General features: G+C 55.3%; 1 protein-coding gene across 12 annotated transcripts in view; it reads left to right on the top strand.

Moving 5' to 3' along the window:
• SLC39A11 (solute carrier family 39 member 11) overlaps window positions 1-24,177 on the top strand; it is a 153,348-nt gene that overhangs the window by 77,441 nt on the left and 51,730 nt on the right. For 10 of the 12 annotated variants that reach the window (XM_068913856.1, XM_068913863.1, XM_068913859.1 and 7 more), the window contains one exon: window positions 15,603-15,773. The exons of the other annotated variants lie outside the window; for them this stretch is intronic. In XM_068913856.1, coding sequence (XP_068769957.1) covers window positions 15,603-15,773 — 171 coding nt within the window. The remainder of the gene's footprint in view (window positions 1-15,602; window positions 15,774-24,177) is intronic. 12 annotated transcript variants of the gene reach the window in all.

The raw sequence follows: 24,177 nt of genomic DNA on the forward strand, positions 1-24,177 counted from the left end.
CCAAACCGTCCAGGCCAGCGCCGCAAGGCGCGCTTCCCCCTAACGCGAGACGGTCCGGTCCCGCACGGGGGAGGCGGCGCGCCGGGACGGCCCGGGCCGTTCTGCGGGGTGCCACCCTGCGCGAGGACGCCCGGGAAAAGCGGCCAGTCCTTGCCCCAGCGTTTTGAGTGAGAAAAGAGGGAATTGGGCTGCGAGGCTCTGCGTTGCTGGTGCTGCGCGGGAGAGGTTGTAGCCGCACAGCCTGTTTGCACTGCAAGAAACCCGCTGCCGGAGGAAGGGATTTTTGTTCGAGATGTTCATCCCAGATCCATAAACCAGTAATTTACTGAAGGCAAAAAGCCCAAGCCCTAAATCAAGGGCCCGCTCTCGCAGCTGGAGGCTGTTCCGGGATTGTCCGCTCCATGGCACGCGTTGCGGGTTTAGCCCTGGTTTTTGCTTTTCTGTTTTTACCCTAAGGACTCCCTACAAGAGCAAAATTAAGAATTTAATAGCAGCCAGGAGAGTGCGGGGGGGATAAAAAAGGTTGGTTTCGTTAAGGTGGGAAGGTGCCTCTGGCTCTTGTCGCCCCAGAGCAGCCGCCGGGTCGCGTCTCGGGCCCCGCGCTGGCCGCCTGCCCGCAGGGACGCCGCTGCCCCGCGGCAGCCGGGGGCTGCTGCAGCCCCTTCGGGCTGGAGATGCGCTGGAAATCTGCCTCGTGCGCCAGGAGCGGGGAAGCGTCGTTCTGCTGGAATTCATTGGTGAGGATCAAGGAGGTGCCTTGCTCGCGCGCGATACCGTCGTGATGTCACATGCCGCAATTTATCCGTCTGCACGGTGCGGGAGAGCGCGAGGGCGATCGATTATGCCGCTGGAAGCGGTCTGACAGTTTTGATTTTGCTAGAATAGCAGGCAAAAATACAATATGCCTCTCCCTTCAGGGGGAGCCAGGATTGATTTTATAAGTCCTAGTCCTAGGGCTGAGCTGCTGAGAACAAAGGAGCACTTTATTTATTTTCCTCAGAAATGGTGTATTTATTCATTTTATTTTTCAGAGTATGAGAACAGCCTCTCTTCTCAAGTGTGCCTTCATTCCTCCGTGCGTGTTTGGTCTGCCTGGTAATGACAGGGATGGATCCAGAGGGATCGATGCCTTTTTCTTTGTGCAGGTGCCATCATTCGCGCAGTGCAAGGGGGAAATGATGTGAACGGAGAGGGACAGCGGCCCCCTGAGATGTTCCCCAAGGAGTAATTTTATTCTGAAGCACAAGTGACACTGCTGAACAGCAAACGCAGCCTGCAACTTGAAAAACTCTCTCTAGGAACTGGCTTGAAAGGAGCTGGAGGGGCTGGGGAAGCGTCCCGGGTGGCAGCTCCTCTGCAGAAAGGGCAATATCTGGGGCTGCTTGCAATGACACCTGGAGCACTAGAGTCCGTGCTGGCAGGTCCGGGGGGAGAGGGTCATTTCGGCACCGTCGCAGTTTGTCACCTAATTTGGGGTGTCGGATTAAATAACGCTTAGTTTTGAAGCGTGTTCAGCTTTGAAGGGACGGTTCCCCTGGACTCTGCCCAGAAGAGGCCAAGGCCCCTGGGAGGAGGTTTGCAGAGCAAAACCCCAGAAAGCTTGGGGCTGCCTGAAATCGGTACGTAACTCATCAGCTTGGGGTAACGGGCTAAGAGAAGGCCAAATCCTGTCTGCCTTTCCGGCTGCATCAGGTTGAGTATTTGAGAAGCTGGCAGCACAAGGCGCGGAGGAAGATGCCTGCGAGCACCGGAGCCCACCAAAACCCCTCGTCAGGAGGGACCGCTGCGGTTCCCCGACGAGACAGGCAAGGTGAGAGAGGATCTGCGGTTACCAGGCCTGAATCGCGCCGAGCATCTGCTTAAAATGAGAGGAAGGGTGACTGCAAAGAGGTAGGAGGAGTGCTGGGTTTTTGGCCCCATGATGCTGGGGCGAGCAATTCCCCGTGTCCTGCCCGAGAGCTCGGAGACTTCCCGGCCGCTCAGCCCTGGACGCGTGCTGTTTTGTGCCAGGCGCGTTTCGCGCTGCCTCCCGGGCTGGAGAGAGGACCTGCCCCTTGGGCTGGCCGGGTCTCGCTCGCTCACAGCCGCCGCAGTCGCAGCTGGCCTCTCGCCTGCCTGCGTTTGGAAAGTTGCTGCTTTATAGTTTCTCCTAAATATCCCCTGCCTCAGGAAGTCTTGTCTGCAAAATAAAGAGGCTAATTCTGGAAAGATGCTGTTTGGATAAGTGCGGAGTCTGGAGCGGGGCGGAGGGTTCCTGCCTCTGAACGTGTACTGCTGCCGTGGGCTCATGCGGCTCCTTTGTCCGGAGCAATGCAGCGGTTAGCGGCGGCGCTCGGTTACAATTACAGCCGTAGATCCATCGTGCTGCTTTCATGTCTATCTAAACCTTTAGTTGCTCGTGCATTTATTCATTGATTTTTACTTTCAGACAAATTTAATTAATTTGCAACGAGAATCTCTCTAGCTGAAGCCACAGTGTGCTTTCTGAATGAAAAAGATGAGCAGAAAACTTTGAATAATGGACGTGCTGGAGTTAAAGAACACGAGACGTGATGGAGGAAAAGAACTGAACAGCTCATCTGAGTTGTCTCCACTTTGGCTTCTTGAAAGTATTGCAAAGAGACATCTTCATAAAAAGCAAGTGGCAATAAACACTCTGTTCTTCCCTCTCGTAGGAATAATAACGGCTCTGGTGTTGTCATGAAGGAAGGGACAAACCTGAAGCAGTCTGCGCCTTTGAAGTCCATTGGCTTTGTTTCCGAGTGTTTCATTTCCCTGGTGCTGTTCAGCTCACGGGAGCGTTTGTGCTAACGGCTGCTTCTGGAAACTACCTGCCTGATTTTCTGCTCCATGGGTTTCCATACTTTCATTCAGCTTTAATTAAAATTTTTTTTTTTTTTAATGAGAAAAGAGGCAAGAGAGGAATGCAGTGGAAAGATGAGCCTTGGTATAATGTAGAAATAGCAAAAGGCTTGAAACGCAAGCGTGGGGCGAGGACCGCCACGGTGCAGCCGTCACCTTGCGGAGGGAGGTCAAGGCACGCGTGGAAGCTGCTCAGACCAGACTGCCATCGCGGGAAATGCCAAATATCTCCGCTGAGGTATTTTTGCTGTGTGCTCTGCTGGCACCAGCTGCCTTTTCCCATCGGTTCCTCTCCGCGGGGCCTGGCTGCGCCAGCAAACTCCCACGCGCTCCGGTGAGCAGCGGAGGTGTCACCGCGGCCATGCACGTCCCCTGTCCCCAGCAGCGGTGGCAGTGAGCTGCGGTGGGGTGCGGGGTCCTGCCAGCATCCCGCTGGCCCCGTGGCTTGCGCACCGTGTGCCCCAAGGCCACCTCCGGGTCTTGGTCCGGGGAGGTCACTCCGAGCCCTGACTTCCAGACTTCCTCCATGGCTGCGTGGTTATCCTCCGAGCCTGGTGCTGGAGAGCCTGGCAGGTCCCTTAATGTTTCCTGATAAAAGCCTGTTTTCTTTTTTAAGCAGGTAATGAGATTTTTTTTCTTACTTCAGGAAATCCATTGCATCTGATCTCGCTGAGATGAGAGGCTGTTCCCTGCCAGGCATCAGAGATATCCAGACATAACTCAGCCCTCTGAAATGAAGTGATCAAATTAACTTGAATGTGTAAAATTTCAGCATAAAGTGAGTCAGTGATACGCTTTATCTACTGGGAACTCTTTAAAGAGCTCTTGGAAGTTGGCACAAATTAGTTTTCTTAAAAAGACCTTGTGCACCTAATTACATTTAACATTGTGCTGTTGCTCTCACCCAAGAAGCTAGTCTTTAAACACTGCAGACGTTGCGCAGGGAGGTTTTTGGCATTCCTTGTTGCTTCTGACATTCAATAATCTGTTGCCCTGAGGCGAGATCAACGCTTTGGCCTTATTATCATTGCAGGTTGCCACCGCGTGCCTGAGTGATAACGCGTCTGATCTGGCACTCGGGTGTTATTTCTCGCGAGCAGCAGCAGCAGCAGCTGCCCGCGTCGCGGCGGCCGGGCCGCTGGAGCAGTCCTGATCTTAGGCGTGCAGGCGGTGGGAGTCCCAGAGGGTTGGTCTGCCTGGGTTGGCCGGCCTGAGTTTGGAGAACCTTTGTGGGATTTCTTTTTCCTTCCTTTAGTTACTGCGTTTCTTCAGTGCCTTCTCCGAATAAAGTGCTTCACGCACTCATTTTCCCATGCTAAAGCACACGCAAATGCTGGTGGGCGGGTTCCTGGGGTGCAGGTTGCCGTGGAGCAATCGCAGGAGATGCTGCAAGGAGGAGGTTGCGGTCCGTGGCCTGGATGCTGAGGGAGCAATGGAGCGTGGGATAATGAGGCTTGTTTTGGGTTTGCAAAATGAGTTAGGGAAAGCGTGGGGCAGCGGTGGGCTGGAGCGAAGGGTGGGCTTGGCCCCGGCGGCTCCTGCCGGTCCTGTTCCTCTTCTCTCCCCTTTCCTCCCTTAACGTGCAAGGTCTGTTTTCAGGCGGGGTTGTTATCTGTGCATTTTTTTGGTGATAGGAGTGAGGATTTGGGTTTCGGGGGCCCGTTTAGCTCAGCGGCTGAAGGAGCCAGGCGCGGGTCTGGCCCGCTGCGGTGGGGCCGTGGTGCCTTCCCGACTCCCAGCTGCGGGCAGAGCCCAGCACTAACCGTGTGCCGCAGAGCGAGTAGCGGTCGCTCCCGCTGAGTTAAACAACCTTTTATGAAAGCTCCTGGGCACGCTTGGGCAGATGAAGGCGCCTCATAGACAGTGAGTCATGACGCTCTCTTTATCTTCCTCGCTGAAAGCCTGAGCAGATGCAGGGACCCCTTTTATCTGCCAGCAACGTTGGAAACGAATTTTTGTTTGCGTATGAGGGCCTGGAGGAGGGTGACCGTGCCAGCAGGCACCACGGTTGGGTCACTCCAAGGAGCTCGTGGTCAGCAGCTTTGCTCTCAGCCGAGGAGGTTGATCTTTTCCTTGCTTTTTTGCCCCGCAGAGAGAGAAGGGAGAAGGCCCAGGGAGCTGCTTCTGCTAGCCGAGCCGCTGCCGCCTGCGCAGCCGCGAGCGGGGCCACCGAAGCCGAGGAGAGCGGGGCGCCCGCCCGGAGCCGACGCAGCCGCCCGGCGTCCTCTTGCTCCGGAAGGAAGCTCGACCTGGGCCCGCTGCAAGGCCGGCTGGGCGACGCTGCCCAGGCTGTTGTCCCCAGGTCACGAATGAAGCAAGGGGCAACCTGTCCCCGCGCCGGCCCGGCAGCGGAGCGCCTACCCCCCCGGTGCCGAGGGCACGGCCCGCGCCGGACCCCATCCCGAATGCTGCCCGCTCCGGAAGAGCGATGCTGACCTTCCCCTTCCCCGTTTCCTTCCCGGTAGGTTTGGATCAAGCGGCCGGGGTGAGCGGCACCGCGGCGCGGCCCTTCTCCGGGCGCCGGCGCTGCCCTGCGGCCGGGCTGCAGCTCGCTGCCTCTGCCGCGGCTTAGGAAAACCGGGGCCGTAACCTGCTCCGCGGTAAAGATAAAACTTTAACGGAGCCCATATGCCACAGGCATTAAGCGCGACTGCCACGAAGCATTTGTTACAACTGCTTAAAGTTAATGGAGCATCCAGGGTTTATGGAGCCGAGCGGAGGCTGGCAAGGGGAGCGCTCGGAGTTTGGAGAGCGAAAGATTTTAATAGCTTTGCGCTTGCGGCGCGGGCGAGCGTTCCTGCAAGCGGCTGGGATTGACTCTTGGGCCTTTGGGAATCCGAGAATTTTTCCGAGTAATTTTGATTTATCTCAGCCATTAGGGGAGAGAATTTAGCATGCAATTATTTTCTGCACCTCAGGAAGGGATGTCAACCAGTTGTGTTCTCGCTTTTATATTTTCTTAGCAAATTGCTCCCTTTTCCCTCCCACCTCCCCCTCCACCCCCACATGAGGGGTCAGCCCAAGCTCGCTTGCGTCTCATGTTTTTAATACAAGAACTATAACGTGCAATACAGATTTCCAGCTCGCGCAAACCAGCAAGTGCTGGCAATCGTGTGCAGCGCGGGGCTCGGAGGAGCCGAACGGCTGTCGAGCGTGACTGATGGCTGTCAATCACGGCTGGCTGCAGCCCCTCGCTCTGCTGGCGCCTCTCCCCCTCCTCCGGTCACGGGTGTCCCGGCGCCGGGTCCCGCGGCGGCCTCCAGCCCCCCGGCACGGAGGTTTCCACCGCGCGCCCTGTCTGCGGCCGGGCTGGACCGGCCTCGGCTGCAGCCTTTGGGTTACGTCCGTCTCCCGGATTTTCCCCAGGGGCAGCGATTGCGTTCGTCGCTTTGCCTCCCTTTCGAGAAGTCGTTCTGTGCGCTGAGCCGTTTCCGCGCGGGCAGATCGCGTCGCTGCAGCCGGGGCTGGGCTGGCTGCCGGCCGCGCTCGCCCGCTGCTGCTCTCCTGAGATATCTTCTTGTTTCCTGGGTTTAAAGGCTGTTGCTGCTCAGATGCAACTGTCACGGGTTGCACAGAAGCAGAGGTGAGAGAAGTGGCTGGTTGGAGGTTTCTGAACCAAGACTGTTTCCCCTGATGCTTTGTTTCCTTTGCCCTGTTCTTGTGAGCCTTAGCACCAAATAACGTTTATGAATCGCTTGTAGGTGACAACTAATTGCAGCGCGGAACAAGCTGCTGTTCGGCAGCGCCTGGCACTGCCTCTTCCTCTTCCCTCCCACGCTTTAGAGTTGGGACCCGACAACTGTGATAAATAGTGATCCTGGGGGAGCTAATTCATCAGGAGAGTTTTGGTGGACGGGGTGTTAGATGGAGGTTTGTAGCTGACCCGAGACCCTGCTGACAAGAGGCGTTGCGTGGGCCCCCGGGGCCGCGTCCACACGGGAGAGGCTTTGGAGACGGGGATTTAAACAGCAGCGATCCCGGTTCAGCAGCCCGTTCAAGTACGTTGAACTTCAAGCAAGCACTTGAGAGCTTTAGCGGGAGAGAGGCATGGCTAAGCCTGGGCCTAATTGGAAGGGAGGAGGAGGTCTCTAAAGCAGATGTGAAAAGCAAAGGACGTCCGTTGCCTCCACAGATTTTGATTTGAATTCAGGAGCTAAAGCAGCGCAGTAGAGAGCTGTTCGAGAGCAGAGGTGAGCGGTTTATTCATCTCTCTGGATACCGCTTGCAAATGCAATAAAAGCTGAGCTCACAGCTAATGCAAACAGTTTTCATTAAGAAATAATCAAAAATAAAAAACCATTTCACAGGCTGATAAGAAGTCAGTTGGTTTTTATAACTCACCAGCAGTTTAAGCCATGCTCAAAGCCATTTATCTCTTTCCAGTGCTGGCTGCAGAGGATATGAAAAATGCAGTAGGCTGCACATATGTAATTAAAGTTTTGGCAGAATCTTTGCCCTGCAACTTTACTAAGAAATTCAATAATGATAAATCATTTAGAGGGCTTTCTGTGAACGAGTTTTGAAATAATGTATGTGGCTCACTTAATTATTTGCCATATGATTGTCTTGGCAATGTTCTTGCAAGCACCCTTGTCTAATTGTCAGCTACTGAAAAAAACCCCCTTTGTTTCATTCTTATCACTGTTCCAATTTCCTATTGAGGCTTTCCCGATCTCCAGCCAAATCCATGTTTAGCCATAATTATTGTTTTGTTCCCTTTCCCCTTAGTCCGTGCAAGATGGAGCATTTCAAGCTGGGTGCGCTTTGGGTGCTGTGTTTGTGCAAAAGGTGCCTAATTCCGCTCCCCGCGCTGCGTCCCTGACCCGTGGGTGCCGAGCTGAAGCTCTGCGCGGTTATCATCAGCCCACTGCAACTGAAAGTAAAACACCCTCTGTTTGACCTACATGCAGTCCGGACTCGCTGTTATACGTGACATTGCTAAGTAGGGAAAATTATGCTTGGGTTGTCTCCCTAGTTCTGGTGTTGCTGCCTTTTCCTCTGCTAATGCACAGACAATTTGCATGAGCTCTTGCAGTCATTTTGTGTTCAAACTGTGCATCTAAGTTCTCCTCCACGCTTGCTCTGATATTTCCCGTAAAGCCTCCCCCGGTTTCTGGCTGGCAGGAGCAGGGCATCGTGGCTTCCCCGCTTCCGCCGTGCTCCCGTGCGACCCTCTCCCCTTCGTTACACGCGCACTGTCGCCTTGCTGCAGGCTTTGGAGACGCGGTGACGTGGCTTCGGTGCCTTTGCGTGGCTTTTTGCTCATTCAGTAATATCGAGCAGGCTACCTCTAAGCATGGACGTTTGCCTCCAGTAGAAATGACACCTGTGTGCTTGGAGTGAATTAAGGTCTTAGCAGGTGGCAGGCTCACGTTGAGCAAAGGCGCCAGCCTGGACATTTACCTTCATTAGTGAGAGCCGTGAAATGAATCTTTTATGGAAACTTGATAATAGGGAGACAGAGCTGCCGAAATGGGTGATTTCCCACAGAACAGGAATAGCTGAAACTTTTCTAATTATGCTCTATGAGTAATTGGTTCATAAGAGTTTATTTTTTGAATTGGAATAATAAAGGAGGGCATAACCTAATTGAAGATTTAACTTTAGGGCTGGGTGTTAAAATGCTCATGTTGGCGGGACTTTTGCTTCTAAGTCGCTTCAGCAGGTTTTGGAAACGTCACCCCGATGCTTGTTTCTAGAGCTGTGGCGGCTGGACCGGAGAGCTGTGCCGCGGCAGGTAGGGCAGTGCGGTATCCGGGTGTCCCCTCCTTGCACCCTTGCCAAGGGTTAGCGCCCTGCAGCGGCGCTGGTGGGGCAGCACGTGCACCGGTGCCTCTGTCCGCAGTCCAGGAGGTGAGGTCCAACCTCCCCAGGAGGCAGCTTCTTCCGGAGAGGCGTATAGAGAAACATAGTCCATCTCACGCTGGCACAGGGCGGGAACGTCTTCACCAGCAGCGCCGTGAATTTGTATTAGGTCCTTTAATTTATTTACGTATTTGTCACTGTTCTTTTGGTTATGTCTTTGAACGTATTTGCCGTGAGCCTTGGTGCTAGCGCTGCTGCGAAGGAGCCGCGCGCGGTGGGGGTCTGCTCGCGCAGCCTGGCGCGAGGCGGTGGCCGAGGAGGACGTCTCCCGGGGGCTGGAAATCCTCCGTGCTCTCCGCGGCACTCGCTCATGCTTGCCGCTTGCTCCTGCCTTTAGGAGCACCCCGTGGGAGAGATTTGCGCTGCATGCTGCTAAGGCTCTGCTGGGGCCAGCCCGCTTGAGAGCAGAGCGCGCGTGTTGCACCTAGCGGTTTTGCCAAGGCAGCAGGAGGTATGTGACTGCATGGGGGCTGCGCTTGCTCCTGCAGCTCCTAGTCCTGCCTAACACGGCTAGAGGCGGTTTTGCTGCCGCCTTTTGCAGACTTCCCTGGGCTTGCATTAGAAACGTGCCAGAAAAGCTCCGCGGGGGAGTCTCGGCAGTGATCTTGGCTGATCTGGGCAGCTGCTTTTAAGGAGATGCTGGGTATGTTCTGAAGCCACCCTGTCCTGCGGGTGGCATGGGCCCGCCGGTTCCCGCTCGGACCCCGTGGCGCCGAGGCTCTTGGCTTTGTTACCTGCGGCGTGGGCCTTGAGCTGCTCGCCTGCCTCGGTGCAGCTGGCCCGCGGCTCTTGCTCCCCTTTACCGGCCAAGGGGAAGCAGCGCTTATCCCGAGCTGCAGAGCCCGCTTTCATGCAGCGTGTTGTCTTTTCAGCATCGTTTTGTATAGCTAATGCAAACTCTTGTGGATGCTTGAAAGAAAAGGAAGTGAAAGAGATAAAAGAATCGAAACAAAACCACGTGTAATTGCCCTCGAAATGCAGCGCGGTACCTGCGGGCAACCTCCAGGCTTTAATCCGAGAGGAAAAAGGAAATGAGAGAGATGAATGCTGTCGGTTGTGTCCCTCGTTGGATCTCTCCGTTAACCCCGGGAAAGTTAAACTCGTGCGAGCCCAGATCCCCCAGCGATAGCGCAGGTGTCTGACGCCCGCGTCCCTCGGTGGCCGGGGCGGCCGGGCTGCCCCGGGCAGCTCCGCACTCACGTGTGCGTGGGCTAAGCCCTGTGCTTCATGGGCAAATCCAGCAGTGGCTCAGAGCCTTGTAAAGCTGAGATGACTTTTAGTTTTCCTAGGTGTTGCCAACCCCCTGGGCACACGCCTGGGTCCCTCTTGGGCACACGCCTGGGTCCCTCTCCCGTGCTTGGGGCTGTCAGTTTGGGAAAGGCAGCTGGCCCTTCTCTGGGGCCTTCCCCTTGTGCTCGTTGCTGCCTGTTCAGCTAAACATGCTTTTTCTCAATTAAAAATTCACCCACAACTGAGAGTCTAGGGAGCTGAGGTCAAAGCCTGGAAGAAGGAACTGGAAAATCTGTGCTTTGATGTTTAAATACTAGCAAAAGCCTTGCTCCACCTTGCGGCAGGAGTCCTTGGAGAGGGCTTGGCTTACTGGCAAACCCATAAAATCCAGGGGCAGGAAAAATAAGGAAAAGGTACAACTGGAATAAGGCAAGAAAAAGCTCAGTAAACCAACAACCCCAAAGCACTGAGAGTTTAAGTGACTGAGCATGTCTCTGAATTTGCAAGGACTGGCTTTGACAGCCGTGTCGAGCTGTAGTGTGAGGCATCCGTTCCCGCAGGGGCTTCGCGTGTCACGCGAGGCGACGGGGTAATTTTGGGTGTCTGAAACATCGCGGACTGTGTCTCCTTCCTAACTGTACTATGGGAAGAGCTGCGATTCCGAAAGTAGTAGTGCATGAAAAGTAGCCAGAAGGGAGGCAGGAGTGCAATAGCAAGGAGGCTAATTAACGCGTTCCCAAACAGAGCAGATGTTCAGGCAAACTTGTTCTGTTTAGACCCCAAAAGTTAAGTTTTGGAAATGCTGATGGCTTCTGTTTTCTCAGTTCTGTGAAGTGCCAAGTGAAAAGCAGCTGGAAGGAAGGTTTTTTGATTTTTTGGCTCGCTGCTTCTTCTGGCTAAATCACAGGTGAAGGAACTGGGACACGTGGGATTTGTGTTTGCGGCTCTGCTGTGGGTTTGCTCGGTGACTTTGGGCAAGGTACCGGACCCCCCTCCGCAGACGCGGCTGAGCCTGACGCGGGAGCGTTGCGCCGAGCCCCTTTGCGTTAGCGCGTGCTGCTGGCTGGCTGCTCCGCGAGCCCGGCCTGGAGGACGAAGTCGTTGCCCAGGAATAAGCAGCTTCCAGCCTGCCGCGGGTTTGGAGCGGGACGGCACCGGCCGGAGCGCGCAGCTGCCCCGCCGGGCAAGCCGTGGGAGGGCTGCGGACCGCGGGGCAGCGATGGACACGTCTCCGAGGCAGGACAGGTCTCCCTGGTCGTGCACCCTGATACGCAGCTATCGTGACACGCTCTCCTAAAACGTACGTGCTATTTCTCTGAGGGGGTCGGCTGGCTGCAGAGAGCACGTTGGGCGGCAGCTGCCTCCGAGAAGATGCAGTAAAGAAAATGAGACTGAAGAAGCTCATTTTATTTAGCTTATCCTAGGAAAGATCGAAAGGTGACATGATCAAGGACTTAGCTGCAGCAGCAATTTGCAGTGATGGATAGTTCTTTGACTTTGCATTTCATTATATATTCTGCCGTGGTTGGGAGGAGAGACTGGACAAATGCAGATGAGAAGGAAGGCTCGAGTCTTTACGTCTCCGACAGAAATAGTGCTTTATGAATGCGATTAATCCTGCCTGGGCCTAGGAAAGCTGAGTCTAGTCCCTGGAGTAGCTGAGAAATAGATAAGGAAAGATCTCAGATTGCAGGGAAAGATGCGCTGGACGCAGGGCCGTGAGTCCGTGAAGGGCACCTTCTTCTCTCCGTTCAACAGCTGGTGGTTTGGTTTGGTTTGTTTGAACACATCTGACTTTAGGACTGTGCTGAGGAAAGACCGGGTCACATCATGAGACAATCAAAAAGATGGAAAAAAGATCCAAGTAAATTGTTAAAGATACTGGAGGCTGCCTGGTTTCAGTAGTGCCCCTTCTTACCTGGGAGTGTGCCAGGGGAGAGAGCAGCTGTAGTTACACTGCACTGTCAGGGACTGGGAAAAAACAAAAACGTCATTGATATTAGATTCTGCTTTTTCCCTGCATTTCCCCAGCAGGTGTCTGTAAGACTTGCAAAAGAAGCGCTGCATCGCGTGACCCAAGGGGTTACTTCGCTGGACTGAAGCCCTATTTCTTCATTTCTAGCCTCTGCGTAACTTGGGCGCAGCGGCTCGGTCCGGGCAGAACGGCTGCTCCGCCTGGACACCCGAGAAGGGTAAATTTTGAGAAGCGTGTCGTGTCGGTGGCAGGTGGGATCCGGTGCCTGCCTGCCTAATGACCTGCGAGTCTGGGCGAGACGGAGGCGCTGTGAATTCAAACCAGCAGGCAGCAGAATAATTTAATAGCCATCGATTTAGGTTTGCTCCCCAGCTGGTACTTGCATCTTGTATGCAAGATCACAGTAACATCTCATTTCGAACAGTGGGGAAAATCTGAGTCCCGGAAAATGCCCAGTTCAGCAACTGGCTTAAATGACAGCCTGGAAGCGTGAGGGACAAGCGTCCGAGGTGGCGAGGGACGGCCTGTCCTTGTGCGCCGGGCCGCAGGAGCTGTGCACGGGGCGAGCGCGCAGGACGGCGGCGGCAGAGCGCACAGCTCATTCGCAGGCGTTGAAGGAGCCCGAGGAAGTTGCACCCTGAATTATTCCTGAGTTGCAGGAACGAAACTTGATCCCGTGCGTCATGCCTAAAGCGGGACGCAGAGCAGGACGGGCTCTGCGTGCTCCGGTGGGCCCTTGCAAAGAGAAAAACCAGGGGTGTGTTTGTGGCCGGTGCCCCAGACCTGCAGCACGTGGGAAGTGGCGGAGCCCTGTTGCCCTCCGTGATGGGGATCTGCATGAGCAGCAGGGCTGGGGAACGAAGCATCCGCAGAAACCTCTTCTTGCGGCGTTCGCCCGGCATTGCCCGTTGGACTGGGTCGCCCTTGCTGTTGCTGCTCTCTCGTGCTTTTATTTAGCACTCGTCGCTTTTTATAAAGGGAAAAGTGCTGTGAGTGCAGAGAGTTGGTTTTTGTCGCTTGAACCTAAGCGCTCTTCTCCAGATGTCACCTGAACCGTTTCCCCTGCCCCCGGGTAGTCCTTGAGCCCGAGAGGCGTTTCTGTGGGTCTCCCTTCCCCGGGGTGGGGTGCTGGATGGGTGCTCGGGACGAGCTGTGGAGCTGCATAAGGAGCGGGAGGATACTTAGCAGGTATCTGCGTGCCAAAGCTTTGCTCGCTTGCCGTTCCCCTGGTTTTGCTGGTGGTTTTGTACCAGGGTATTTACTGGTGGAAACCTTTGTCTCCCTGCTTTTCCGCCGGCTGCACGCAGGCAGCGCTCTGCTCTTCCCCCACAGTCAGCTTTGCACTGCCGTACTTGCGGAGATACGATTATTTGTGCTGAAATTCCTTGGTTTTGCCCCGCCAGCGCCTTCCTGCCGGATCTGGGATTTCGCTCCTTCCTGCTTCGTCTTCCTCCTGCTGGGCTGATTAATTTTCTCTCATTAGATACGGAGGTGGAATATGGCCTTTCCCTCGAGTGTCCGACCTCTTTGTGCAGTGCTACCCGTCCGCCCTCGCCCGAGCTCCCCCGTTGCGTCCGTGCCCGTGTCCGAGCGTGGCGGGGAGCGGGCTCGGGGAACCCGCAGAGGCTTTTGCACTGCAGCGAGGGAGCGATGCCGAGGACGCGGCGCTCCGCTTCCCGCGGACGTTCCCCTGCCGCGGTGGTGGCGCCGGGAGAGCGGAGATGGCTCCCGGGCCAGCGCGGGTGGCCGGGGCAGGACCCGCCGAGGACACCGCTGGGGCCAAGGGGGCACGTGCCACGCTATCAAACCGATCCAGCAGCCTGGCAGGACAAGACGGGCCCTTTGGGGTGGCTTCCTTGTTTCCTTCTAACCAGCTCCTAGCGATGCTGCAGGAAATGCGAGGGCCGCTCTGGCGGATCTGTAACGCTTGTTGGCTTTCCTCGCTCTTGTTGAACAAATTTTTTAGCTTTGTCCTTGCAGCCTGGCCTGAAGCTCTGCCATCGAACGTGTTACTGCACGTTATAGATGGGGCTAGAATTTGGGGACGGAAGAGCGTCTGGCTCCATGCTGTTAATGACAAGGATAATGTTTATCTGCGCGGCATCTTGCTTTGTTTACAAAGTGGCAGCCCGTGTTGGTGTTTTAAGGAGAAGTGCAAGCAATCGCAGGCATATGAGCGCGCAGCCCTGGCCACCCCGGGCGGGGATGCTTCGGTAAGAGGGGAGGTGGCAGGAGGGAGCCCGTTGTGACCTGCCGGAGAACCAGCTGGTCACGCCGCAGTCTTCGCCTTGCTTTCCCATTAATAAAATGTGTTAAGTTCTTTGTTGATTGAAATTTGGCGTTTTATTTTCTGTGTGTTGCTGGCGACCCTTTAGGAATGCTTTTAAGCGTCCGTTTTTGCGTTACAGATGGCGAGCCGTGAATTGTAAGTGACACCCCTGCTCTCCCGAGGTGACCTCCTGTGTCAATTTGCATGAGCACTTTTATGCTGAGCTTCTTAACTGCCGCTGCAAATGCCCGCTCTGCAAAGCGCAACATGACAGTGGAGCGTTATCCTGCCTCGAAATGGCACGGGAAGCAGTTGGCATTCAACCAAAACGCTTTCAGATGACTCCTTACGCTTACTTGCCTGCAACGAAAATCTTGGGGTGGGTGGGTCAAGGGACAGGAGGGGAGCGATCAGGGAGAGAGAATTGTATAAATCCAGGAAGAGAATTAGATTGGCTAAATGTCACGTCGTCTCTCGCACAAAGCCGTGGCTGTTGCTGCGTGAGGGTGAGGGATTTCTGAGCTCCTCGTTTCTTGGCTTCCCTTCACCTTTTCAAACTAAAGGTGAGCAGCGAGGGCCTCGTGTTGAGTAGACTTTATTACGGTGCCGGCTGTCGCTCGTTCCACCCTTTCATAGCCCTAATTGGTGCTTGGGTTTTAGTGGCATGGTTTTAAATCGCTGGTTGAAGTAGAGCTGATAGCAGTTCTCCTGCAGGGAACGTAGATCTGGGAGAGTTTGAAAGGCCTTGGCTGTCCGGTGCCGTGTTAACAAGTGGCAGTGGGGCATCTGTTAGAAGGGGTAGAAACAGTCGCTGAGTACGGTTCAGAGCACTAGCTTGTTTCATGACTGTGGTGAAATCCAAATGAGGTATTATGGGGTTTTTCTTCATCAGCGAAGGAAATGAAAATGCAGACTTCCGGGGGGGCGGTTAGGGGGTTGGCTGGTCTCGAGGGGATTCCCCGCGTGCCCCAGCTTTCTACAGCTGTAGGCTGCTGGTTTGCAGGCCTTTCTTCATCAGCCACCAGCCTCTGACCTTGCAGCATGTGTCATGAGTTTGCCAGGGCTCATTGAGAGCGGCGGGAGCCCAGAGGGCGATGCTGGGGGAGCTGTTGGGCAGGGAACGAGCTCAAGGAGGAGAGAGGCAGAGGATGAATTCTGCCTCATCTCAAGGTCTTCCAGGCTCATGGCAGTCGACTTTGCAGCCTGCATGGGGGAGACCGGAGCCAAAACAGAACCGAAGGGGAGGAGGGACAGTGGCACACGTTCGGCCCTCTCCCAGCGCTGCCGTGATCGATTTTTCCTTCTCTTTTCTTTTTTCTTTCTGGCAGGGGGGCAGGAGGTGTCCAGCAGTCCACCCGTCGCCCCCTCAACTGACCGAGCTCTGTTTTCCTGTACCCTCAGACAAAGGCGAAAACGGGGAGCCTTACCAGAGGAGGAGAGGAGCGGGGGCCAGCGTGCCGGACGGCCCCCCGGCCTTCCCAGCCCCCAGAGACAGCGCCCCAACGCCCGGCAGCAGCAGCTGGAGGCGGATCATGCTGATGATCCTCGCTATAACGATCCATAACGTCCCAGGTAAGGTCCCGTCCGTCCCTGCTCGCCTCGCCGGCACCCTCTGCCAGGGGACGGAGCCGAACGAGTCGGTGCCTTTCCTAGGAGGATTTCAAATGGCTTCAGTCTTTTCTCCCTTCCTTTTTCTTGCTGGTTCACTGCTTGCAGATGGCACTCGGCGGGGGTCTTTTTGACAAGATCCATCACGTTTAGCCTTGCTCTGTTTATAGGGCTGAACCTTATCTTGGCAGCAAAACCTCCTCTGAAAAGGGGGTTTGGGAGAGAGACTGCAGATTCACTGGGGTGTCTTAAACATCTGTGGTCTCACTGTGTTGCCAGTCTGCAGTGGGCAAAAATCATAAACCCAAGAGGATGTTGAAAATGACGATACCATAAAGGTGTCTGGTCTCTTTTTATTTCTCCTCTGGTCAATATACCAGCAAAAAACATGTTTTAAAGCACTTTTCTGCAGAAACATGTAGAAATGGGGACTTCCTGTTCAAGGGATGGAGTATGAGAACGGGCAGAAAACTGCAGAGCCCAGAGTCTTGCAGAACTGCGTGACTCCAGCAGGTTAGGCTTTAGATTACACAAAGTGATGCAAGATGAGATAAATTTATAACAGCTGATGACACTTAGCTGCTTTGCAATTCTTGGTAATGTTGAAAGTAATACAAGGCAACCTTTTCAAACACTCGCTTTCCTTGTTTCCTATGCCCTCCCTCCGCCTCCCCTTCTCCTTTTCTTGCCTTCCCCTCCCCTTCTCTTTCTCCCTTCCCAGCTCAGTCTCTGTCTTTCTGAGGTTGTGGCCTGAATGAAGGGGGAGGTAGGAGAGGGTTTTTCTGCATAACTTTAATCTGTCGTAAACTTGGAGGAAAAAATCGTGAGGGCCTTTGAAGAGCTGTGATTTCTGAGCTGGCGTGAACACATGGCTCTTGGCAAAGATGCTGCTGCTGTCAGCAGTGAAAGCTGCTGCCACGCAAGGGCTTCCTTTCCCCTCGGAGAGGAGAAGGTGGAAGCTGCCTTGTGCTGTCATACGCGCTTTCTGATTCTGAGTGTGACTTTTGTTCTGCGCCGCGGCATCTCTTTTAAATTCGGTCCCTGGGTAGGTTTCCACTCCCTCAGCTCTTGAGAGGGCTCAAAATTATGGGTCTTTAGTCACAGCTCCTGCGTTTCTGCCCCAGAAGGGCACACCAAGACTGAGCCGCAGGAAAAAATAAAGCAGACATGAAGCTGGCCGTGTTGGCTTTAGGCAGGATACGCGTGGGCATCCTCTCTCCTCGGGCATTTCTCGAGCTGCCGTCCTTCCATTCTTGCTGTTACTTGTCTCATGGCAAAGAATGGCTTCCTAGCAGCTGGCAATCAATTCCCACCGCAGCCCGCCCGGTCCCGCAGCTCTGTGCGTTCACGTAACCGGGCTGTCCGCTACCCGGATGAGCGTGCGCAGTTTAATACTTGGCTGCACCTACGGTGGGTCATTTCCTAGCGCTTTGCCAACACGAGCTATTGCTGCACCGTAACTCTGCTCTCGTCTTGCCAGCAGCAGCAGAACAATTTTCTTCACCTCATCCTTTCTTTTTCCAGCTGTTAGATGTCCTGGAGGTGCTGTAGCTCGGTGGTCCATCTCCTGCCTCTGAGGGAACGGCAAGAAACGCTGCTGCGGGCAGTTACGGCACGTTTCCTCCCCAGCCTGGGAGCAAGGCATCAGCTTATGCCTGGAGGCCTGGCTTAACCTCTCGTAATTGTAGGTAGATAACTAAGATGCCTTAACTTGGCTTCGTGTATTGTCAGGAGAGACAGGAATAAGGCAACTGAACCCTCTGAAAAGCTGGGTTACCCTCTCAAAGCCCTGCTCAAAGCAGGAATAACGCCCCAGTCAGTGTATTTGCAGGTTTAAAACCAGCAGGACAAATTAGCCCTCCTCCCGCCCCACACAAAAGGGGGAAGTGTTGGCGCGGAGCGAACCATAACTGGATTTCATCCTTCAACCGATGTGCCAGGAAGCTCAGGCTGTGTGCGCACCTCTCGCTGTCTTGAGCCATATCAGCTGGTATTTTGTTTTTACTGTCACCGAGGAAAGAAACTCTTGTGGGGGAGTGAACAAAGTGTCACCCATAGCAGTAGGTTAATGACAGCACCCTCCTGGCTGCTGCTGGAGAGGTGCCGGTCTAACCTTTCGCTGCTCCTGCAGGAGCACAAAGCCACCCTTGGACGATTATAGAGGCTCAGAAATTCTCTCTTCATCTTAAAGGTCACAGCATTAAAGCTTACTGTTTAGAGAGGTGTGTGCGAGCTGTGCCCTGCGGATGGACCGATTACCCAGCCTCTGGCTTCTGTTCAGCCCGCGCTCGTAAGTCTCCTTGGCTCACAGGTGGGATTTCCTAAGGCTCCTTTTCTTTTGGTCCTGCAAAGGAGCAGCTCCAATGAGCCCACCCTCGCTACGGCCTGGGCAGCTTTTATCTGCTTCCAGCAAGCTGCGGCTGAAGTAGGTGGGTTAGCGGCTCAGCTCCGCGGGGGCTGCCTGGGCTCACACGGAGCCTCCCCGGAAAAGGCCATCTCCTGCTCTTTTCTGCCTGGCCTGACTCTCTGGGAAGTGCCGGCCTTGCGGCCCTTTTGTGGGGCTGGGTGAATAACAGCAGCTGTTTGTGCTTAGGCAGGTCTGCTCGCTGATAGCAAAGCCCTGTGCAAACATCATTAATCCAGCAGGGATTTGCCTGGAGTCTTTCAGGGGTTTCAGAGGTTGGATTGAACCCGAGCCTGCCATCGTCCTCGCCAGAGCCAGGCTGCAGACTGCCAGCTCTGATTTGCTGCTTATAAAGGATTTGGATTGGATTGAACTGGGGGCTTGTGGCTCGCCCGTGCTGGTTGGTGGAGCCCTGCCCTGTTCATTACCAGGGTCTCTAGTCCCACGGTTTTTTGCATGAGGAAGGGGTGATGCTGGTGCTGGCCTGGTCCCGTGGTGATCCTACTGGACGCTGTTCAGTTTTCGCTGAAGTCCTTTTGCTTTCTCAGCAAAGTGCTGTTCTTGCACCATCAGTCTCTCCATAGCACCGCTCCTCTAATCTAGTGAGGTCTCTTCCTAGAGCCCGGGGTTTGGAAACACTGTAATGCTCTACCTTAATTATCCTCCCTGTAAGTGGAAAGGCTGACACTATAATTAGTACAGGCTCCTGTGGCACAATGACACCCTGGCTAACGCGTCATGCAACAATGAGCGTGTTGGTGGAGGAGCTCGTAGGGTGCAGTGCTGAGCTGTTTTGTGCAAGCTGAGAAGTTGGGGGTGCTCAGAGCCTCGGCACAGGATCAGCCAAGTAAACACCTCTGCCTTTCCCTGCTGCTTGGCTTACAAAATTGCTCTGTGCCCTCTTTTGCAACACTATATAGCTCTCTTGCCAGGTTTTATGCTAACCCTGCTTCCCTGGGAGTTAAATGCTGCAGATGTTCACATGGAGCCTGTCACGAAAGGTTCTCAAAGCAGTTTCCGAAGGTTTTCTATCTTCTCTTGTCCGGTAAATAATTTCCTTCTCCTCTTTGTGTAAAGATTGAGAGATGGGGAAAAAAAAATGTTTGTCAAAGAGCAGATAAATGTACTGATTGCATGGAAGAACTCCATGGGGGATGCTGCAAGGGTCGGTCACAGCTGCCGGCTCAGGGAGTCGCTCGTGGCTGGAGGGAGCATAGCCCTGCTCCCATCCACGCTTGCCTGGCTGGACCTTTGGTTTGGCCAAGCGCCTCTGTCTGATGTACTGGAAGGTGGTAGGTTCCCTTTGCTACAGCCTGAAGCTGAAATTTGTATGTGTTTAAAGGCCATAAGGGAGAAGAGCAGAAGGGAAGACCACAAACATGAACTGCAGGAATAGGAGGTGCAAGAGCCCCTTCTCTCCTACCTCTCCTAAGCTCTTACTGAGATCTCTCAGGGTGCAAATTTATATCCCCAAAGACTTGCTCCTGTGTGACTTGCAGTGTTTTATGCCTGAGCTCTGGTTTCTACCAAATCTCTCCATCTCGTGGTTAAAATCCTCCCAAAGACAGGGTCTGGCCCTGGGAGGGCACTGCATTGCCAAACGCATCGTAGAAACCAGGGCTCCCAGCTCCTTGCCGTTGGCATCAGGCACCTTACAGGCTGCTTGGCTGGGTTTGGCCGAGAAACCAAACCTTTAACCCGCTTGCTGCAGTCGTCCTCCTCCGCGACTCTCTTTTCGCTCAGGAGCAGCGGGTGGCGTAGGCTGCCTGGGGCCGTGCCGGGCCGTGCCGTAGCAGCTTTCCTTCCGCGCCGGCACGGCCGGGAGCACGCGTGCAGCCCTCGAGGTGACGGCCTGGAAGCGCCGAGCGGCAGCTCGGCAGCGTCTCGGCGCTTCCTGCGGCGGAGGCGAGCGGTCGCCGCTGGGCAGGGGGTGCGAGGCGTGCGCCTTGGCAAGCGGCTCCGGCAGCGGCTGTTTCCGTCCGCCTCCGTCCGGGGGGGAACGGGCTTTGGCAGCGCTCGGTAAGGAGCCGTTCGCCGGAGGGGGACGCGGAGGTAGGGCTGGGAAGGGAATCCAAGCCGCCTGACTCGCAACCTTTTGCTCGAGCTGCTGGGCTGCGCTCCTTCTTATTGTTGCCAGCGGAGTACTGTTTTTACTTATTTTGAGCCCGTTTAGGGGGGGACCGTGTTTCAGTCTTGGCAATGCATCTATCTTTCATTGCAGGCAAACGCGCTTAGAAGCCGGTTAATGTGCGGGTGAGATAATTGAATGTAGAGAGCAGCCTCTTGCATTCATTTGGCGTTTATTGGCTTCTGCAGGCAGGCAAAAGGTTTGCTAATTTGTTCCAAAGCTGGGGCTGGCAATGTAAAGAATAAATTGATAATGACAGGAGATGCCAAACTGCAGACTATTCCCGCTAATTAATATTCATATATACTGGGTCTAGCGGAACATTAATTATGTATTTAATCAAGCCCCGTTTATTCTGGTTCATCTGTGTACCTTGGGTGGTTGTTATGCCGAAGACTTGAAATTAATTAAAATGTTACTGGCGTATCACAAATAACAATTAGCGAGGTGTGCGTTTAAACTCCTTTCTCTTTGCACCCGTTTAAAAGAGCGGAGGCGAGCGTAGCGCAACAGAGGTCGCGGGGCCGCGAACCCGGCGCCAGCGCCCGGGCCCATCGGCGTGCCCCGCATCCGCGCTTCGCAACCCCCGCCGTTTCGGGAGCGGGAAGGAGCCACGAGGTCTTTCCCCTAGCGCTTCTCCCCCTTGGACGCGGGGCTCTTAGGCGTTTGAGAAGGGAAACAGGCTAAAGCCGTCCAGAAGACGTCGCCCCGAGTGACCTGTCCCTGAAGGTGCTGAGATGCAGGCTCCTGTTAACGGCACCGGCTGGACCTTCGCTGCCGCCAGCTTGTTTTGGGTGCGAGGTGTTGGCTGGGCCCTGTCTCCCCAGGTCGAGGGGAGGCTCGTGGTCACAGAATCACAGAAGGGTTGAGGTTGGTAGGGACCTCTGGAGATCATCCAGTCCAAGCTCCCTGCTCAAGCAGGGTCCTCTAGAGCATATTGCTCAGGATCGCATCCAGACGGGTTTTGAACATCTCCAGGGAAGGAGACTCCACTACCCCTCTGGGCAACCTGTTCCAGTGCTCTGTCACCCTCACAGTGAAGAAGGTTTTTCTCAGGTTTAGGTGGAACTTCCTGTGCTTCAGTTTCTGTCCGTCGCCTCTTGTCCTGTTGCTGGGCACCACGGAGAAGAGGCTGGCCTCATCCTCTTGACACTCCCCCTTCAGATACTTGTACACGTTGATGAGATCGCCTCTCAGTCTTCTCTTCTCCAGGCTGAACAGTGGTCCTCGCCGTCTGCTCTGAGTTGAGCTGTGGTGGGCTTTTTTTTTGTCATTGCTGTCTGCAGGGGTTATCTAGGAGGTGGTGCTCTGATTTATTGCAGGCCACCTCTGGGCAGAAGCATGGCTGAGAAGTTCGAAAAGGCAGGAGCTTGTGACCTTTGCTGGCAGGAGCGTCCGGGTCCCTGCCCAACCTCTCGCACCGCTGGAAGCGAGGCGGAGGGCAGGACCGAGGCCACGTGCGACAGCCGGGGACCTCCGTGAGCCACCCCGGGCGCAGGGACGTAGCTGAGGTCCACACCCGGGTGGGAGCTGCCCACCGGCGCGAGCCTGAGCTGCGTCCCGGTGGGCGTCTGCGCCCGGAGGTGGGCACGTCTGCACGGAGAGGGAGGGAGGAGCTGCGGGTGCATCCTCTGTCGGGCGCTGGAAACATCCTACCAGCTGTCGCGGTGGTGCTCGGTCTTGCTCGTCCCCTGGGGGACGTCGCTGCTCCGCGCGGCGCCGTGCTCTCCACCGAAACCCTCGCTGCCGCTCGGGCGCCCGCTGCGCCGTCCCGCCGTGACCCCGGCGGCGGGCTCGGCGCCCCGGCCGTGGCCCAGCGCTTGGGCTTCACCTGCCGGGGAGGTGGCGGGTGCCCGTTGCTTGGAGACGAGGTGGCGCTTTGCAGCGAAGATAACGTTGCCAGGGGAACCAAGCCCCGAATTTCCCTTTTCCTCCTGTGGCTTGGGGGCTCCGAGGGCGGGCAGGAGACCTGCGGCGCCCGGCGCGGCGCAGAGGAAGGGGCTTGTACCCGCAGAGCCGAAGGAGCCCGCTTTGCTCCAGCCCCTCCACCCCTTCGTTTTTTTGCAAAAAATACCGCTTTTTCTGTATTCAGTCCTATCAGTCCGTGTTGGTTCCCTAACTTGATTTTTTGCTGGGTCTCTGCCTCGAGTGTCAGAGTTAAGCTGAGGCGCGGGGAGGAAAGCGAGCGGGAAGCAGCTTCGCCTCCTCGCCCTCTCTGTGCCCGGCGCTCGGGCGGCGCCACCTGAAATTATTTTTTTCCTCCAGTTCTCATTACCAGGAACTGATTAACAAGTCAGAATCTGTCTTAGGAGAAGGAGCAAACGAAGCACAGACATCAAAGGAGCGGGAAAGAGCATGGGAGCTAAATACAGAGCAAGTTCATCTCTGGTGGTGGAGCCATGGGAGAGGAAGGAGGAGGTGTTTCAGGGGTGCAGTAGGGTATCGCGGCAGGCAAGAGAGAGAAGATTTTAGATGGAAAACCTCTTGGGTGATGTCCTTTATGAGAAGGACGGGCGAATCTGCCGGGATGCTGCTCTGTGTCGGGGCGGGCGAGCGCCTGGGAGGCAGCGTCCGAGCTCGTCCCGGCGCTGGGAGACGGCGGCGCCGGGAGCCTGGCTCCTTTCGCGGAGACCGCCTCTGTGCTTTGGCGCGCGGCAGTGGCTTCGCAGCGACAGACAGACAATTCCTGCGCAGTGTTTTCTGCCTCTTTGCCCACCGCCCCCGCAGTCCTGGAGCTGGAGCTCCCCGGCGGGCTGCGTGGGTCGGCAGAGCTTTTGGAAGGAGTGAGCAGAGTAAATGCGTCATCCGCGGCATGTTCTAGGCCCCTCTTCTTGCCCGAGAGGAGAGGTTTAGCCCCAAAACGTGTAGGTCGGGTTCTGGCTGATGCGTGGGACAGCAACCCATTGCCGGTGCGGGAGGTGCAGAGCTCGCGCCGCTTGTGTTGTGTTGCGTGAATGTCTCTCTGGGTGTACTCACGTCAAGGTACAGTCAAACCCTTTGCTTACGGTGGCAGTTGCTCACCTTGGCGATTGATTTAGGCCAGGTGCCTTCCTGTCACCACGTCCCCTTGGCAGCTCTGCGTCATTTTGCCATCCCTGAGGAAGGTGCGATGTGTCCGGAGGCAAGTGCCGCTGTTCTAGTTTATCCCAAGAAACCTGGGGTAAAACAAATGTCTGCAGCAAAGCATGTTACGTGTCAAAATGATTTGCAACATGCTTGTTTGCAGCTTCAGCAGGGGAAAAAAATGGTTTGCCTAAGTGCCCTTGTGCCAGGTAGCAGGAAACCTGCCTGCTGCCTTTTGCAAGGTGAGGATTTGGCTGGTGACAGCCCCGGGAGGGACAACTGCCTGCTTAGATCCGGGAACCACCTGGATGCTTTCTTCATGGCTTTCTACAGTTTTAATCATTTTAAATGTCCTTTTATGTGTCTCCGGCTTTACGACTGTCTGGGAGAGGAGTGAATGATGTGTTTTGGGTCTGATAAGCGGGTTGATGGGCGCTTTGCGCTGGGGATCCCGCGGGCAGCGGAGGAGCGAGCAGTGGGCACGGCTCCGTTCCCGACGCCTCCCAGCCAGCTGTCGGTCTAGGAAAATAATGAAAGTGCCATCTTCTGAGAAACGCCCCAGAGCAAGGTAGAGCCGAGGCCGTGCAGCTTCGCGGGCAGGCGTAGACACGCCGGCTGTGGAGAGGTGAAGTATATACGCACGCTGTGTGTGTGCATACATATATGTATATACACGTTTTCTTACCGCCGGCTGCAATGGCCGAGGCGCTGATCTAGGCTGCTCCGTGGGTGGGAGTGAGGTGGGATGCTGGAGGCTGCAGGGGTTTCAACCA

Source organism: Struthio camelus, chromosome 19, assembly GCF_040807025.1.
Source record: "Struthio camelus isolate bStrCam1 chromosome 19, bStrCam1.hap1, whole genome shotgun sequence".
In the NCBI taxonomy this organism is placed as follows: domain Eukaryota; kingdom Metazoa; phylum Chordata; class Aves; order Struthioniformes; family Struthionidae; genus Struthio; species Struthio camelus.